The 13978-nt window shown below is 51.2% G+C and overlaps 1 protein-coding gene across 1 annotated transcript; it reads right to left on the reverse strand.

The window, feature by feature from the left end:
• Positions 1-13036: 13036 nt before the first annotated feature.
• Positions 13037-13496, reverse strand: LOC121461373 (60S ribosomal protein L30). The gene has a single exon (XM_041672429.1). It carries the CDS (start codon positions 13434-13436, stop codon positions 13089-13091), a length of 348 nt encoding a protein of 115 aa, XP_041528363.1. The 5' UTR covers positions 13437-13496; the 3' UTR covers positions 13037-13088.
• Between the last annotated feature and the right edge of the window lie 482 nt (positions 13497-13978).

The raw sequence follows: 13978 nt of genomic DNA on the forward strand, positions 1-13978 counted from the left end.
AAACTTCTCAATGGCCTGAGCCTCTAGTGCCTTGGGAACATCTTTGTACCTACACATACTCTAACCCGGAGATGAAGGCTCAAAACAATAGGTTAAACAGGCAAGGTGTCAGCTACCCCAGCCAGAAAGGAGCACCTTCTCAGACCCCTGTATTCCTGCTCCAAAGGCATACAGAGATAAAGCAGGGTATTTAATGACCCAGGTGGTCCTGAGAGCAGAGCCTATTAAACAGGGGCACTGAGGTACAGGAAGGCTAAGTTATTCCTCTAAGCTCACACAGATGCAAGGGAAAAGCCAGCTCTGAAGCCAGGATTCTGACTCCTGACTGTGTGTCACCCCCTCCACACCCCCCACACACCCCCAGTGATGTGATTCTGGAAACTACCCCAGCTCTAAAGTGCAAAATGAGTCAAGGACATCTGTACCTTCCGGGGTGGAAGACAATCAATTCCAGGGGCTCCCTGGCCAGAGGCTGACATGGGTCTGAGTGTCCAGAGGAGCTCTTCTAGAGAACCTAACAATGACACTTTCTCATCCTGCACTTTGCCCAAACCCATTGGGCAGGAATTACCGTTAAGGCACAAAGCGTTTGTCCAGGAACACAAAGGCAGTCCTGGTCCTGACCCTTGGACAGCCTCCAAGCCCAGAACTGGCCCCGGGCCAGTTCTCCCTCAGACTCCCCAGCACCTGGGCAGATCTTGGGTGCTCACCCCCAAAGTCCAAATTCCCATTTTTAATGTCTTTACTATAAAAGGCATGATGCGTGCCTACTTGGGAAAATCTGAAAAATGCAGAAAAGTCAAAATAAGGAAGAATGATCACCACCCACCGCTCCACCACCCGGGCCCAGTCATTGTTAGGATTTGATGTATTTCCGTCCATAGTGTTTTGTTTGACGACCGTTTTAAAAAGCATAGCTGAGATCACACTGTATATTAAAAGGAAAAAAAAAGCCCAAACGGTAGTATCCTGCTTTTCTGGCCTGCCATTTTATCCCAGGCTCTTTTTTTGGCTATTTGACTTCCGGCCTGGTTTCCTTTCCCCATCTCTGAACCTCATTTTTATTGGCTGCCTAATATTTTATCAAGTGAAAGTTCCATAGTTGACTTAGCCATTCCCTTGTTGTTGGACACCTCCATTGTTTCCAGTTTGGGCAAGTTATGCATAACGGGCTTTGATGGGTATCTTGGTGCGGAAAGTGTCCTGTTTTCCACAGTTAGGGGTAACTCCTTAGTTGGAATGGAATTACTGGGTTGATGAGGCATATGTGCCCTGGAACCCTTAGCCCAATAGCTTCCCTGAGGACAGAGCCAAGCCTGTTCAACACTTGAGTGCAGAAGGCCTAGAGGTGGCAGGCGTGCCCACGGCCGCTTGGACAATCAACAGCGCCGTTCCTCTTCCTCTGTGGCTCCTTTGCCAACACCGTTCTTCCTCTGGCCACACACTCATTCATTCATTTTAATATATAAGGGGAAGCAGCTGTTGCCAGGCGCAGGGCTAGACTCCAGGATGCTGCAGGGAGCTGAGCAGTCAAGAAAGACTCCGCCATCAAGATGAGAAGGGAAGACGCTAAGCAGAAGGAAGGTGAAGCATAAACATCTAAAATTTGGTTATATGCAAATCAGAGTGCTACATGGCTCACCCTCTCCATGCTAGCCCAGTTCCCCAGGCATCCCCAGGAGCTCAGCCACAGCTTCTGCTCAACCCCTCCTGGCCACATCACCTCCCAGTGCACTCAGCTCTTTGGCCATCTTTCCCAAGCACAGCGGCTCAGTCACGGGCTTTAGAGCTACAATGGCAAAGGAAAGATTTGTTTTGTTTTGCTTTTGTTTTTTGAGGGTTTTTTGGGGGGTGGGTTCAAGACAGGGTTTCTCTGTGAGCTTTGGTGCCTGTCCTAGAACTAGCTCTTGTAGACTAGGCTGGCCTCGAACTCACAGAGATCCACCTGCCTCTGCCTCCCGAGTGTTGGGATTAAAGGTGCGCACCACCACCACCCAGCTTGTTTTTGTTTTTCCAAGACAGGGTTTCTCTGTGTAACAGCCCTGGCCATCCTGGAACTCACTTTGTAGAACACACTGGACTTGAACTTATAAAGATAGGTCTGCCTCTGCCTCCTGAGTGCTGCGATTAAAGGCGTATGCCACTACTGCCCATCCAAAGGAAAGATTGGAACCTACAACCAAACTCCCCGAACCCACCACATTGCTAGTCCTAAGGGAAATCTTTGAGAGATGGAAGACCTAGCAGGTGGACAGACTGTCCTGCCAACGCCAGTGGCTGTTCAGTGTCTCCCAAGGGGAAAGGGGGCCTGGTAGCCGGAACTCACAAATCAGGCTGGAGATTTCCTATTCCTTTGACCTGGGATTCCCTCTGCTCAGAATGCTCCTGCCCTTTCTCTCCCAGCTTGATGTTGAACTGAGATGCTTCCTCCTCCAGGAAGCCCTCTCTAGCTCTGGCCAGGATTGGGGAGGACACACTGTACATCTGGCTTCTGAACCCTGATCCAGGAAAGAGGGGAAGCTGGGTCTAGCTAGAAGAGAGTGGATTAACAGAGACACGGATCCCAGTCTCATGCTCTCCCTCCCCAAGTGTGCTCTGTGAAGGGACAAAAGGGAATGACTGATACCTGGCAGACCTGGGAGTCGGGATCCCAGAGGAAAAGGCAGGAATAACTCTGGTTTACAGTGCAAATTCCAAGCTATCCAGAATCTCTTTTTTTTTTTTTTTTGTCTTTTTGAGACCAAGTTTCTCTATAGCTTTAGTGCCTGTCCTGGAACTAGCTCTTGTAGACCAAGCTGTCCTCAAACTCACAGAGATCCGCCTGCCTCTGCCTCCCGGGTGCTGGGATTAAAGGCGTGTGCCCCCACTGCCTGGCGAAAACCTGTCTTAAAGAAAATTTAAAAAATAAGATTGAAAACAAACCAAAACCTTCCTATTTCTGCATGACCTTGGGCTTTTCTTGGTGGTTCTGTGCCTTTGTACTCCCCTCAAGCATCCCTCACGGCTATCATGAGACCCCGTGGAGCTTCCACCGGACCACCAGGGCCTAGAGGCCTCTGACCTTTCCCTCCTGGGCCGTGTGGGAGCAGACCGCCCCTAAAACGAGCCCTCAGTCTCCTCGCCTTTCTGTCATCATCTGCCCTTTGACCTGGGTCCACTCCTTCTCGAAGGGTTCTAGTAGAGGGACAGAGGACTCCTGGGGGAGAGCAGCTGTCCCAGCCGCACGCCCTGACTCACAGTGTATGTCCAGGTCTAGGCACACGTGGCCAGGTCCTGGGCCTTTGTCTCCCTGGGAAGAACTTGTCAGAGGCCACCTCCCCTGGCCACGGAGGGTGGGTGGTTTCCTGGCCTGAACAATGGGGCTGGGATATCCCTCAGCTTCTGGTGTGCAGGGATGTGAGGACATCTGAGGAGGATGTCCTTACCATTCATTCAGGGAGCCTAGCAAATGTGGCCTGGGGCAGGAGAATGGTCAGGAATCCAAGGCGGCTGCAAGTGCCCGCCTGCTGTGGGCCTTTGAGTCCCTGTCGTTCCTCATCATTGTGAAATGCCTGAAGTCCTTGTGACTCTGAGCAAGAGACTCCTCGTGCCAGGCCTCAGTTTCTCCACCTGTAAGGTAAAGAATGGCAAGAATATTGACTCCATGGGGTACTTGGAAAACAACAAAAAAATTTTGGGGAGGGGGGACAGGGTTTCCACCACTCACATTTTACAAAGATTTTGTTATTTTTGTTTTATTTTTATTTTTTTTGAGACAAGGTTTCTTTGTGTAGTCCTGGCTGTCCTGGCACTCACCCTGTAGACCAGGCTGGCCTCAGACTCACAGAGATCCACCTGCCTCTGCCTCTCAGGTGCTGGGATTAGGAGTGTGAGTCACCCCTGTCCCACTCACCAATTTTCTTTAAAGGGCCTGGCGCTCAGCAGGTGGCCTTAGAGTTCACTAAGTAAAAGCGTGCAGTGGGGAGAAGTGGTCACACGCCGAGACCCAGCCACCACCTACATGGGCCAGGTTCTCCCTGCGCCACTTGCAGATATGGGGCCTTGGACAAGTCGTTCTTTGTGCCTGTGTTTCGTCAGCCATAAAAGAAAGCTGACTACGGTCCATCTGAGGCTGGAGAGATGGCACAGCAGATAGAGGTGCCAGTCAGAGGCTGAGAACCTGAGGTAGAAGACAAGCAGACGCCACACGTCCTCTGACCTCCACACGTGTGTCATGGCACACACACACACACACACACACACACACACACACATCTGAATCCCTCTGCAGAGAGGTGTGTGAAAAGCTGAGCAACACAGGTGGTGCTCTCTCGGATGCTCGGAGTTCCTGGAGCAGCCGGCTCCTTCAGTCCGGTCTCATCACCTCTGGATTGCCATGAGCAATCATGGAATCGGTGGTGGTGTGGTTTGAATATGGTCAGTCTTTGCCAAATGTCAACTGAAGCTTAGTCCTCGACGTAACCATAATGAGAGGTAACAGGGCAGGGAAATGGGTAGAGCTGGGCTGGTTCTCATAGCACTGATTAGTTCTCGCTGGCTGGGTTAGTTCTCAAAGGCTGGGTTTGTTCTCTCAGGACTGGTTAGTTAGTTCTCACAGGACTGGTTGGTTAGTTCTCATAGGAGTGATTAGTTCTCACAGGCTGGGTTAGTTATCTCAGGACTGGTTAGTTAGTTCTCACAGGACTAGTTGGTTAGTTCTCACAGGACTGGTTGGTTAGTTCTCATAGAAGTGATTAGTTCTCACAGGCTGGGTTAGTTATCTCAGGACTGGTTAGTTAGTTCTCACAGGACTGGTTAGTTCTTGCTGGCTGGGTTAGTTCTCACAGGCTGGGTTAGTTCTCACAGGACTGGCTTGTTCTCACGGACTGGCTTAGTTATCATATAGAATTGTATTAGTTATCTCAAAAGCAAGTTCTTTTTTTTGTTTGTTTGTTTTTTTGTTTTTCGAGACAGGGTTTCTCTGTGGCTTTGGAGCCTGTCCTGGAACTAGCTCTTGTAGACCAGGCTGGTCTCGAACTCACAGAGATCCGACTGCCTCTGCCTCCCAAGTGCTGGGATTAAAGGCGTGCGCCACCATCGCCCGGCTCAAAAGCAAGTTCTTATGAATTGGGACTGCTCCTTGGGTTTTGTGCCCCCTGTGCTTGCCCTTCCACTTTACCGTAAGCACAGGGACGAGGGGCCTTTCTAGAAGCCAAGCAGATGCCCGCTCCATGCACTTGGACCTCAGCCTCCACTGCTGAGAGCCAGATAATCTTCTTCATAAGTTACCCCACCTCTCTATTCTGTCATATCAATGGGGAATTCTTGATAAATTAAGAGGGCATACTTATTTTTTCTAGACGAGGTGTCAGCGTCTAGCCCAGGCTGGCCTAGGACTCCCTGTGTAGTCCGGGCTAGCCTCAAACTCACAGAGACCATCTTGCCTCTGCTTCCTGGACTGAGACTTCAGGTTTGTGCCGTGGCACACTTGCAGGTGACAGGTGCAGGACAGACAGACAATTGCAGTGACGTGGAGTGTTGAGGTGCCCAGTAGAGGGTGGAGCTATCTGGGCATACCCCTGAGAACCAAACTGTGTATGCCTCGAAGAGAAAGTGCCTCTGTGCTGTGGACTCTGAAATAATGACAAAGCCAGAAAAGGAGCTGCGACATAGTGCCACACTCCTGTGGTCCTAGCACTGGGGAGGCTGAGGCAAGGGAATCAAGAGTTCAAGGCCAACCTGGGCTACAGAGTGAGACCCTGTCTCAAAATATAAGTGATAAAGCAAAGCCAGGAGAGCATACAGCAGGATAAAGCAAAACAGCTATTAAATATAAAGGTGAAGGCACCACCACCACCATGACCTTGCCACCTTTCCCACTGATGTCCCTTTTCCTGCTTCAGGACCTACATGCCATTTAACCAGGCAGCCTTTATGGTCCTCCCCACATTTGATGGTCCCAGCAGGTGTTTGTCATTTTCCCTTTATTTACAGTGTATGTGTGTGCCTGCTTGCCTATATGTGTATCATGTGTGCAGTACCTATAGGAGCCAACGGAGGGTACCAGAGCTCCTGGAACTGCAGTTACAAGCAGTTGTGAGCAGCCATGTGGGTTCTGGGCACAAACCCAGATCCTCTGCAAGAGCAGTGAGGATCCCAACCTCTTAACCACTGAGCTATCTATCCCTCCAGCCCAGCATTTGTCATTTTGACCTTTTTCTTTCTTCTTCTTTTCTTTCTTTTTTCTTTTTAACATTTTTTAAGATTTATTTATTTATTATGTAGATAGTGTTCTGCCTGCATGTATGCCTGCACACCGGAAGAGGGAATCAGATCTCATTATGAATAGTTATGAGCCACCATGTGGTTGCTGGGAATTGAACTCAGGACCTCTGGAAGAACAGGGAGTGTTCTTAACCTCTGAGCCATCTCTCCAGCCCCACCCCCTTGTTTTGGGGGCTTTTTTTTTTTTGAGACGGAGTCTCACTATATAGTCCTGGCTTCTCCCCTCTCCTACTCACAGAGATCCACTTATCTCAGCCTTTCAAGTGCTGGTGCCAAGGCTGTGCTGCCATGGCCAGCATCATTTTCACCGTTTCAAAATCCTGGTTATTTATCTGTGTGTTTGCCAGACTCCTTGGAACTGGAGTTATGGAGGTTTGCTTATAAACCACATGTGGGTGCTGAGAATTGAGCCTATGATTTCTTAAAGAGCAGCCAGTTCTCCTAGCCACGGAGCTATCTCTCCAGCCCTTATTTTAACCTTTTGAAAACATGCAGCTTGGTTGGGCATGGGAGCACATGCCCCAGGACTCCAGAGGCAGAGGCAGACAGATTGCTATGAATTTGAAGCCAGCCTGGTCTACAAAGAGAGTTCCAGGACAGCCAGGGCTGTTATGCAAAGAAACCCTGTCTTGAAAAACCATGCAGTTCATCTTGTTCCTCCTTTCCAAAGCTCTGTGATCACCTCTGGCCCGGCTACTCCACCTGAGACTCGTCCCATCCGCAGCATCCTGGAGCTGCATGCGGTGTGGGATTCGCGGGTTCAGAGAGTTACAGATAGCGGATAGCGACAGCAGAGGGAGAAAGACAGCCCCTTCCCTCCACACCTCGCCATCCCCGGTGCCCACAGGCCTGGAAGACGTGAACTCCATCACTCTTCAGCAATGCTCTCACCTGAGCATGTGACGTGACTACTTTGGAGATGGTTCAATAGCAGCAGTGTCACCAGATTCCCCCTCATTCACATCAGGTGACATATAGGGCAATTCACAGGAGGGCGTGTACTTCTTGTGTCCCAGCTGAAGCACTGTGAGCCACCCACAGATTCATCTTAAAACCAGGAGACTGAGGCCCAGAGAGACACACAAGGTCCCCACATATGCGTGGGCACATATATCCTTATTGTATCGCTGCAGATTGTTTAAACTCTGGGACCAGGGGCTTAGAGTGCGGGTCAGTTGATAGTGTTTTGTCTGGCAAGCATGAAGCACTTTGTTCTCTCCAGGACCACATTAAATGAGTATGGTGGCTCACGTCTGTAATTTTGGCACTGAGGAGGTGGAGGCTGGAGGGCAGAAGGTCAAGGTCATTCTCTCCCCCCCCCCCCCCACACACAGGATTTCTCTGTAGCTTTGGAGCCTGTCCTGGTACTAGCTCTTGTAGACCAGGCTGGCCTCGAACAAGGCCATTTTTGTCTATAAACCTGGACTACCCAGAGACTCCTGTAGGCCCCTTGCCCCATCACCCTGGCAGCAAACCTTTCTGCACATTCCAGTCCCATCCAAGTGCCAGCAACTAACAGGTATTGTGAGCTCTAAAGGAAGCCTGGGTCACCTGATGCTTCTCAGCTTAGTGATGGTGTTGAGGTCCCCTATGGTGTTACATTTGGTATAAGATAGATGGTCAGGGAGCGGGCAGGGAGGGAAGAGGCCTGGAATTCCTCCTGCCCCATTCTACCCTACTTCTTGCCCCTACCTGTGGCCTCCAGGTTGGGGAGCATCTCAGGGCTACGGGTAGCTCCCCTTTCCTTGCTCCATCTCCCTGAGGCCTGGGATGAGAGGAGGCGGCAAGGAGGGAACAACAGAGCTTTGAGACGGTATCTGTGGAGGGAAGTGGGGGAGATTAGGGCTTCTCATTTTTCCCACCGTACCAGGAGAAGATAACTGGGGTGAGGGCTTGTGGCAGTGCTGGGTCCTCATGCCGGCTAGCGCTGCAGTTATCCACCTGCCCCCAGGTCTCCCACCACCCATCCGTTCTCCAAGACTCCAGGCTGAAACCCAAGGAGCAGCTCGGAAGAATGGTAGAGACAGCAGATAAGGCTTCAGGCTGGGCTGGCCTATGCCCAAACTCGTAAACATCACCTGAACTGCCCTCACCCTCATCTGCCTACCCTCCCTGAAGCTGCCCTAAGGCACAGCCCCTGCCTGGAGCCATTCATCACTACCAGCCCTTTGAAAGGGCCTCCGGTCCACATGCTGTAACCTTACCATGATCTCTGGAGGCAAACTCAGGAGGACTGGAGGTTGGCACAACTTCAAGGCTAGCCTGCACTACACAGCGCTACCCTGTGCCAGTGTCAGAAAACAAAACACGCCTGGCAATCCGACTTGGATTACCAGGAGAGACCCAATTCCACAAAGCGGTCCTCTGAACCCCACATGTGTGCTGTGGTATACATACAAGTAAATGAGAAGGGGGTGTACATAGACCATATGTGTAGCTCAGTGACAGAATGTGCAAGGGTCCTCCGCAGTGGCACTTGCAGGAGAGAACACTGGTTTGTCCCTGTTGCCTCCGGAACTAAGCAGGCTTTGTACCTGAGGGGACAGGCCACATCTGGCCCCAGCAAGCTGTCCCCACAGCACCTTCTGTTCTTGTTCTTTCTGTTTTTCCTGATCCCTCTGGAACCCTGTGAAGGCAGGGCTGGCATATCTTGCATGATCCGCACTCTGTGGTGTGGACCCCTTCAGCAGATTTTCTGAGGAGCGGCCACTTGTGGGCAGAGCTGTCATGGGAGCCCCGGGCAATAAAGATGGTAGAAGTGTTCCTTGCACCTGGACTGGCCACCCACAGATGGCAGGTGGGTGGGCGAACAAATGAATGAGTTTCTCAGCGGAGGGGGGGCTTCCTCCTCAGCCCAGCTTCCTCTCCAGCCTGTCCACCCCCACCCTTCCCCTAGGGGAAGCAGCAGGTGGCTGGGGCGCCAAGGACTGAGGGACATCTTCCCCTTGACCAGAAGTCCAGAGCTGCCTCCTGCTCCACCCTCTCCAGGACTGAGCGCTGGCCCTGGCCATTGTCACATCCGCTTTAGCACCAAATCTGGTTCTTACAGCAGAACGGAATGATTGTTAGATGGGGAAACTGAGGCCCACAGGAGGAAAGGCCTTCTTTGAGGTCACAGAATGCAATGAAGTACATAGGGGTAGGTGTCAGAGGTCAGGCCTGCAGTTCTAAGGCTCCACATACCTCCTTGTCCTGCCCCACCCCCCACCTCTTACTCTTACCCCCATCTCCGGTGACTGGAATGCTGAGGACTCTTCTCCCGGTGGGGCTTGGCATCGGCCCAGAGCTGCACCTGTGTCTCTATAGTCCTCCCTAGGGACTCTCAGCCTCAGTTTCCTTGTGAGTGCTGCTGCTGATAGGCCCATGCCCAGCCCCCTGTAAACCAGACTATGATGCTGCAAGCCTGTAACCCCAAGTACTCAAGAGGCAGAAATGGAGGGATCAGAAGTTCAAGGTCATCTTCTGGAACAAGCAAGTTAACCAAGAGAGCAGCCCGGGACTCCGGAGACCTTATCTCAAAACAAAACAAACTAAGAACTGCTCCAAGGAACCTGGGGCAGAGAAGGGATTTCAACCACACCGGTAAGAGGATATCCTAGGTCCCCAAGGACTCCACCCACATCCCTGTCTCCTCTTCAAGACTGGCTTGGCCCACCCCTCAGAGCAGGATGTAGCTTCTGAATGTAGGTGGGGGAAGAGGAAGGTGTGGGGGCAGGGTGCACAGGAATCTACATCCTGGGGACCAGGAGATGGCAACTCCAGGTGTTGGTGGCCCAGCTTCCGGCTTAGACCTAGGGGAGAAGCCATGAGTTGCGTCCTGGGATGCAGCCTTTGGCCCAGAGCCCAGAGCCCCCCCTAGACCTGGTGCCAGCATTTCCTCTTCCCTTTTGGTTGAGGAGACATCCTGGAGCCAGTGCTCAGGCTCTGGGTCCATAGACCTAGTTCATCCTAAATCCCAGACCTTCTAAGTACCTGGCCAATGGGGGAAGCTGGGCGCTGAGGACCAGGCTTTGCAAAGCGCTCCTATAATTACACAGCACTAGCCTCAGAGAGACAAAGTTCCTCCCGTGTGGAAGGCCTGTGAAGTCAGGAAGAGTGAGTGAGCAGCAGGGTTGATGGGCCCGAGGCCGTCTTAGGTGTGCAGTCTTGACTCTAGCCAGCTAGTGCTAGATACTGGGGCTCTTGTTGTTGAATATAGAAATCTGTGTTCGATGTAAAAATCTCCAGATCAAAAAAAAAAAAAAAAAGCCGGGCGGTGGTGGCGCACGCCTTTAATCCCAGCACTCGGGAGGCAGAGGTAGGTGGATCTCTGTGAGTTCGAGACCAGCCTGGTCTACAGAGCTAGTTCCAGGAGAGGCTCCAAAGCCACAGAGAAACCCTGTCTCGGGAAAAAAAAAAAAAAAAAAAAAAAAAAATCTCCAGATCTAGTGAAATGTTTTGTTGATTGGTCATTTTTGAAACAGAGTTTTGGTGCTGGAGAGATGGCTCGGCGGTTAAGAACACTCCAGTTCCAGGGTATCCAACGCCCTCACACAGACATACACGTAGGCAAAACACCAATGCACATAAAAAAAAATATTTTTTAGAAAAATATATATCCCAGCTTGGCCTTAAGCTCATCCATTCTGTAACTGAGGATGACCTTGAACTTCTGATTCTCCTGCTGCCACCCCTTGACTGCTGGAGTCAGGAGAATGTGCCACCACCTCTGGCCTAAGTGATGTTGGGGATCAAACCCAGGGTCTCATGAATGCAAGGCAAGCCAACAGGGCTATATTCCCCGGAGTACTCTAAGGAAAGCTGTGTGAGCCAAACAGGTGTGTTTGCAGGATATGGCCTGCAGGCCACCCATGGACCACGTGATCTCCATGGTGGCAGCCATCATTTTCCAGAGGACTATGGATCTAAAGGAGAAACACGTACACAGTCCCTAGGGTGGAAAGAGAATCCTAGACTCAGACACAGGCCTCCCCAGGCCCTAGCTTATAAAACAGCACAGCTCTTTCCTCCAGAGTCTGGCTAATGAACAATAACACGGCCATCACAGCCACGGAGGGACCAGGAAGTGCTTCGTGAGCTAGCTGATCCTCATCGAGCATTGTCCATGGTGCAGAAGCAAGGCCGACCGGAACACAGGCTTCCAAGGAAGGGGTAAATACATCTTGGCATACATCTACTCTCTCTGGCTCAGGAAGAATGCAACAGAAATGGACTAGGACAGTGAGAGGGAGGGGCACTCTTTCCCAGGAACCTTTTGACGCATTTTGATCGTTGGCCACGGGACTTCAACAGCTTTTCCTCAAGAGAACGGCTGTTTTGTTTGTTTGTATTTAACTGTTTCCTCTTCTTTCTGTTTAAGTCTCTAAGTCTGGGACATGAAAGGGGGTCTGCAGGTGTCCCTGAGGTACCTGCAGAGACTGGGGGGAGGAGATCCCAGAAGAGCCCTCCTCTACCATGCTGCTCGTGGGGTCCTCCACGCAGCTCTGTGAAACTAGGCTGTGATCGCCCCCATTTTTACACAGGAGGAAACTGAGTCAGGAACCGGATGCTGAGGAAGCTGGCTCAGGGACGGGCCAAGTCCTGGGGCCTCCCCTGTCTTAGCCAAGAATTCTCACCCAGGGCTTTGTAACAGTCCAGTTCCTGGCCCAGAATGGTTTCAGGTTCCTTCCCTGAGCCAGGGGGCAGTTCCGGCTCCTCCATACCCCACGCTCCTGCTGTCCAGCTGGGCTGGGAGCAGCTGGTCTCCTTCCGGGAATGCCCTGGCCTAGGTCTAAGAACTAGCCACAGTCCAGCCAGACTTTACCATCTCTGAACCTATGGCCCAGCTTGGGGCTGAACAACCCACAAAGAAGCTCAGAGTTGGGGATCTGCCAGCACATCCTGCCCAAGTGGATCCCTAGGTGGGGCATCCTGGGAATTCGTGGTTTCCCTTGGGCCCAGGAAGAGCTAGATCGCCATCTGACTGACTACTGTAATGAAAAGACCAGAGAGATTAAGCCCTTTGCCTAAAGTCACACAGTAAAGAGACATGAAGATAAACTGCAGACTTCTGATTTGATTGCAGAAGAAGTCAAAGGATACATCTTCACGGGAACGAGGCGTGATTTTCACGGGACGCTCCCAACCCTTTTGCTTCCTGCCCCCTTTCTCCACTTCACTTGTCCCCCACAGTCACATTGTGCTGGTTAGTTTTTTGTCAACTTGACACAAACCTGAACATATAGCCCAGCCCGCGATGGTCAGTGTTGCTCCTGCAGGTATAAGGAAATGAGCCCGAGAAGGCTGCGCAGCCTACCTCGGAGGCTCCCGCCTCTGCTCCTGCTTGAGTGCCTGCCCTGCCTTCCCTCAGTGACAGACTGCCACCCAGACCTCTATGCCTAAGAAACCCTTTCTTTCCCAAGTTACTTTCATTCCCGATGTTTATCACGGTGACAGAAACAAGCTAGGCCACCCACCTCTGGACATATCAGGCCGCTGTCTGAGGGATGGCTGCTCTCTACCTCCCAGGAGGCATGGACATGGTCCACTGTGCTCAGCTTGGGTTTCCAAGATCTTGAACCTTAAATTCTAGCACTTGGGAAGCAGAGGCAGGCAGATCTTTGTGATCTTAAAGCTCTACAGAGCAGCCTTTGCTACGTAGTGAGACCTTGACTCAAAACAAGGCAAACAAACAATCAAAAAACCGGAGAGAGAAGTAAAAACAAAAGGCTATAATCCTGTAATCCCAAGGCCTGGATTGTAGAGGCCGGAGGATCAGTAGTTCCAATCTCTATTTTTTTTTTTTTAAAAGGAGCTCTGGTAAAGTTTTATTAAAGGAAAACTTTTTACTTTTCACCAGTCTGTTCTGGCATGCTTCTAATAATGTCAGAATCACCTGGGTCAATGATGGCCAGTGTGCATACTCTGTAGTATTTTCCACACGCTGTGCCCAACTCAATGTTATTGCCACTGTAGTGATGGACACCAGTTTTAGCCAACATGGCATAGTATTCTATTTCAGATTTCCTCAAGGCGGGGCAGTTGTTGGCGAGGATCACCAATTTCGCTTTGCCCTGTCTGATCATCTTCAGAGTCTGTTTGTATCCCAGCACGTACTTCCCACTTTTCATAACAAGCTGGAGCCGAGAGTTGATCGACTCCAGAGACTTTTTCGTCTTCTTTGCTGCCACCATCTTCCTGCCTTAGGTGCGGGACGGCCCCCAACCAAGACCAGCCGCCAAGATGGCCGGGGAGCGAGAGCTCCAATCTCTATTTTTGTCAACACGGCTAGTTCAAGGCAACCTGGGTTATGAAAATATTCTCTCTAGTTCTTATCTCCCCCCACCCTGCTTTGAATGCGTGTGTATGAGGTGTGTGTGTCTCTCTCTCTCTGCGTGTATGTGTGTGGGTGTGTGGGCATGCTCATGACCACACACGTGCACTCCTGAAGCAGTCAGGAGTCTTCCTCCGTTGCTCTCTCCTTTAGTCACTGAGGTCGTGTCTCTCGATCAGATCCAGAAGTCATGGCTTTGGCTGGGTGTCTGGCTAGCCATCTCCCTAGTGGAATCCCTGTCTACTGTCCCAGCACTGGAACTACAGCAGACAGCCACACCCATGTGACATTTGGGTGGGTTCTGGGGATTTGAACCCTCCTCCTCCTGCTTAACTAGGCAAGTGCTTTACTGACAGCCACCTCCCTGAGCATGAGACTGACTTTAAAAAAGAAAAATGATTG

Source organism: Microtus oregoni, unplaced genomic scaffold, assembly GCF_018167655.1.
Source record: "Microtus oregoni isolate MIOR12 unplaced genomic scaffold, Mior012 000022F_ref0000154, whole genome shotgun sequence".
Taxonomy (NCBI): Eukaryota; Metazoa; Chordata; class Mammalia; order Rodentia; family Cricetidae; genus Microtus; species Microtus oregoni.

What these genes read in the sequence shown, in the direction of transcription:
- LOC121461373 (XM_041672429.1), bottom strand. Translation starts at nt 13,436, where the DNA reads ATGGTGGCAGCAAAGAAGACGAAAAAGTCTCTGGAGTCGATCAACTCT.